General features: G+C 38.6%; 1 protein-coding gene across 1 annotated transcript in view; it reads right to left on the reverse strand.

Annotated features, from left to right (window-relative positions):
* Window positions 1-1,241: 1,241 nt before the first annotated feature.
* LOC112138529 overlaps window positions 1,242-2,747 on the reverse strand; it is a gene marked incomplete at its 5' end in the record, with an annotated part of 5,221 nt that continues 3,715 nt past the window's right edge. Inside the window, 1 exon segment of the mRNA XM_024261082.1 lies at window positions 1,242-1,875. Within this exon segment, the coding sequence (XP_024116850.1) occupies window positions 1,576-1,875 (300 nt within the window).

Raw genomic sequence — 2,747 nt, forward strand, 5'->3', positions numbered from 1 at the left:
GACTCTAAATTGCCCCTAGGTGTGAATGTGTGAGTGGATGTGTGTGTGATTGAGGCTTTGCGACGACCGCAATTTCAGTGTAACTACACAAATCTATTTAATAACATATGCAACAGTGCTACCAGTAGCAAGTTTATTGTATATAAATTCTTGAACTTTTGATAGTGTTTTCCTTTGTTTTCATCATTTTGTAGTGGGTTCACAGTTGCAGACAGTTTTTGTAAGTCCTGATAGGGGCAGACCGAGCCCAAATGTAACAAAGGCTCTCATCTCTAACAGAAACAGGCCACAGGCTTAAGCTCCGCCCAGAGCTTGCTCATTTCATTCCTCCGCATGCTATTAGAGTGAAAGCAGATTTAGCACTTCATGTTCTTTCTACAGTCAAAAAATAGTTTTTTTGGGCAGGTCAGTAAAATTTTTGATTGCCTAATTATTTCTTTCTGGTCAAAAATGTGATGGAGGAATGACTATCATTTTTTACGTTTAAAAATATACTTGTGGGCCTTTGTTTGATGAATTTCAAAACAACAAATACTGAAGCTAACAAAGAAAAGAAAATCCTGAAAACATGGCCATCCTCATCAGGGGCAAATGTAACAGAGCGTTACAATCATGTAAAAACATTGTCACAACTCTGAATTAGCATATTCATATTTGATCATAATCTTTATGTGTTGCTAGCAACCCTTATTGGTACTTCTACAATAGTAAAAAATAGTGAATCACAGGATAGTTCGTTCAAGGAAACGAACAACAAATCAAGGAGAGAATTTGCACCTGTTACACTGTAAAAAGTATTTCTTTGGTATTACTTAAAAAAAATAAGGCAACATTTTCCAAGCAATTTTTTGTAGTTTAGTGAACTAAGTAGTATTTTGAGTTGGTATAACTTAATAATAGAACTTTTTTTCTACTTAAAAATTTGAAGTTGATTTAACGTGAATAAATTGAGTCAAATCAACTTTTTAAAAAGTATTAAATGTCAGTAGTTAGGATTTAAAAATAATAGTTTTTTGCAGCTCATTAAAATACTTTTATATACTCAAATGCATTTATTTGAGCTTAGCCAGAAAAATTAAGTTATGATTAAGTAATATTTTTAATTAGGGCTAACAAGAAAAAAAGACTTTACCGTTCTTCATTTTGAAAATATTTATTCAAACACCAAATTGACAATTTTTTACTGTAATTCCAAATTGACCATTTAAAATAAACAACTTATAACTGTAACAGCAAGTTTATAAAAATAGAAAAACCAATATATAAATCAAAGTTAAATCAAAAATAAACTTATGGTCTTATAGCAAAATTATCAAAATTTTAACATAAAATACAAGACCATCAAAATCTTGACAGTGGTAGCCTTTTTTCTGATCAAAAACATGTTACAGAGCAAATAAAAGTGTAATCAGTGGTCATTTTTTACAAACAGCAATTAACAGGTTACTTCGATAATGGCATTTTAAAACTTGCCCGAAAAAGATCAATAAAATCGTGTTGAACACCTTGAACAGGTTTTTGTATTCAAACTACCCAACAATGCAGAACATTCTGTAGCTGTTTGGAAAAACAAACTTAGGAAAATAATTTGTTCCTCAAAGTGATGAACTTTGAGCTTGGTTTTGGTCGAAGTGTGTCAAGTCCAAGGAAGAGTCTCTGGAAAACCTCAAAGGTTTTGGGGAGTTTTGCTGGGTATTTCAGGTTCAGGGCATAAATTGTGCCAATCAGCAAGCAGCAGGCTCTAGAAATACTTGCAATCCCTGTGAGAACAGGAGTTCCGTCTATCACAATTCCGACAGCATCTGGTTCCTGGCATTGGTAGATCATCATTGATGCCGCCTCCAATGTCTTGTGGACGTCAGTTTCTGCAACTCCCTGTGAGACAGAACACCAAAAAGATTTAGAACTTCAACTTCCAAGGCTATGAAAGTAAATGTGCATTCAGACAGAGGGCATCAGGAGCTTCAGGGGGGTCAAGTTTTAATGTTAAGTCAATGTAAAGGTGCGTTGACGCGCGGCGCTTCAGGGGTGTCAGGCACTTCAAGGCGCGGTGAGCGTGTCAACCAATCAGGACCTCTGCTTTATGTAATTGACGTTTTGAGCCAGCAGATCAAAGGAATGAAACCGAAATTCAATAAGGCGGCGCGATGCAAGGATTTTGGCTTTGATTTCGATTACCGGTACTTTTTTTAACCAGCTGGGACCGCAATTTTGCTGGAATCCTTCATGATTACTATCTGGACAGGTCGCCAGCCGTCACAATGCTGCTTGAGCTGAAGCGATCGCCCTCGCGGGGTTAGCTAGCAGTCTGGCTGACAAGCTAACCAGCTGTGAAACTTCGTGTCTGGGAGAGCTAGACTGCTCTAGCTGTCGGTTCCTGACAGCGGAGTTCGTTCCTGGCCCAATCGCAACCGCAATGAATCCCGACAGCAGTGGCACAGGCAACCGGTCGCTGAGCAGCGGACCCGCGATGCTTGTCCGCTGGGTGCTGGCCATCTGATCCGCCGCTGCTGCCGTGCTCATCCGCTGAGGGGTGCATGCATGGTGCGTACACACTAGCTTTATGTGCTTCCGATTTTGTTTTTTTCATGAACACAATAATAAAAAAATCCCCCAATTTTTATTTTTATTCATCTCCTCTTGAGTTCATGCTGAATCTGGGTGACAGACAGGCAGAAGTAACGCTTTTGCACTAAATGTGACAGGCGTCAAACGGCTGGCGTCAGAAGCTTTGACGCCCTCTGTCT

This window comes from Oryzias melastigma, linkage group LG10 (assembly GCF_002922805.2).
Source record: "Oryzias melastigma strain HK-1 linkage group LG10, ASM292280v2, whole genome shotgun sequence".
Lineage (NCBI taxonomy): Eukaryota > Metazoa > Chordata > Actinopteri > Beloniformes > Adrianichthyidae > Oryzias > Oryzias melastigma.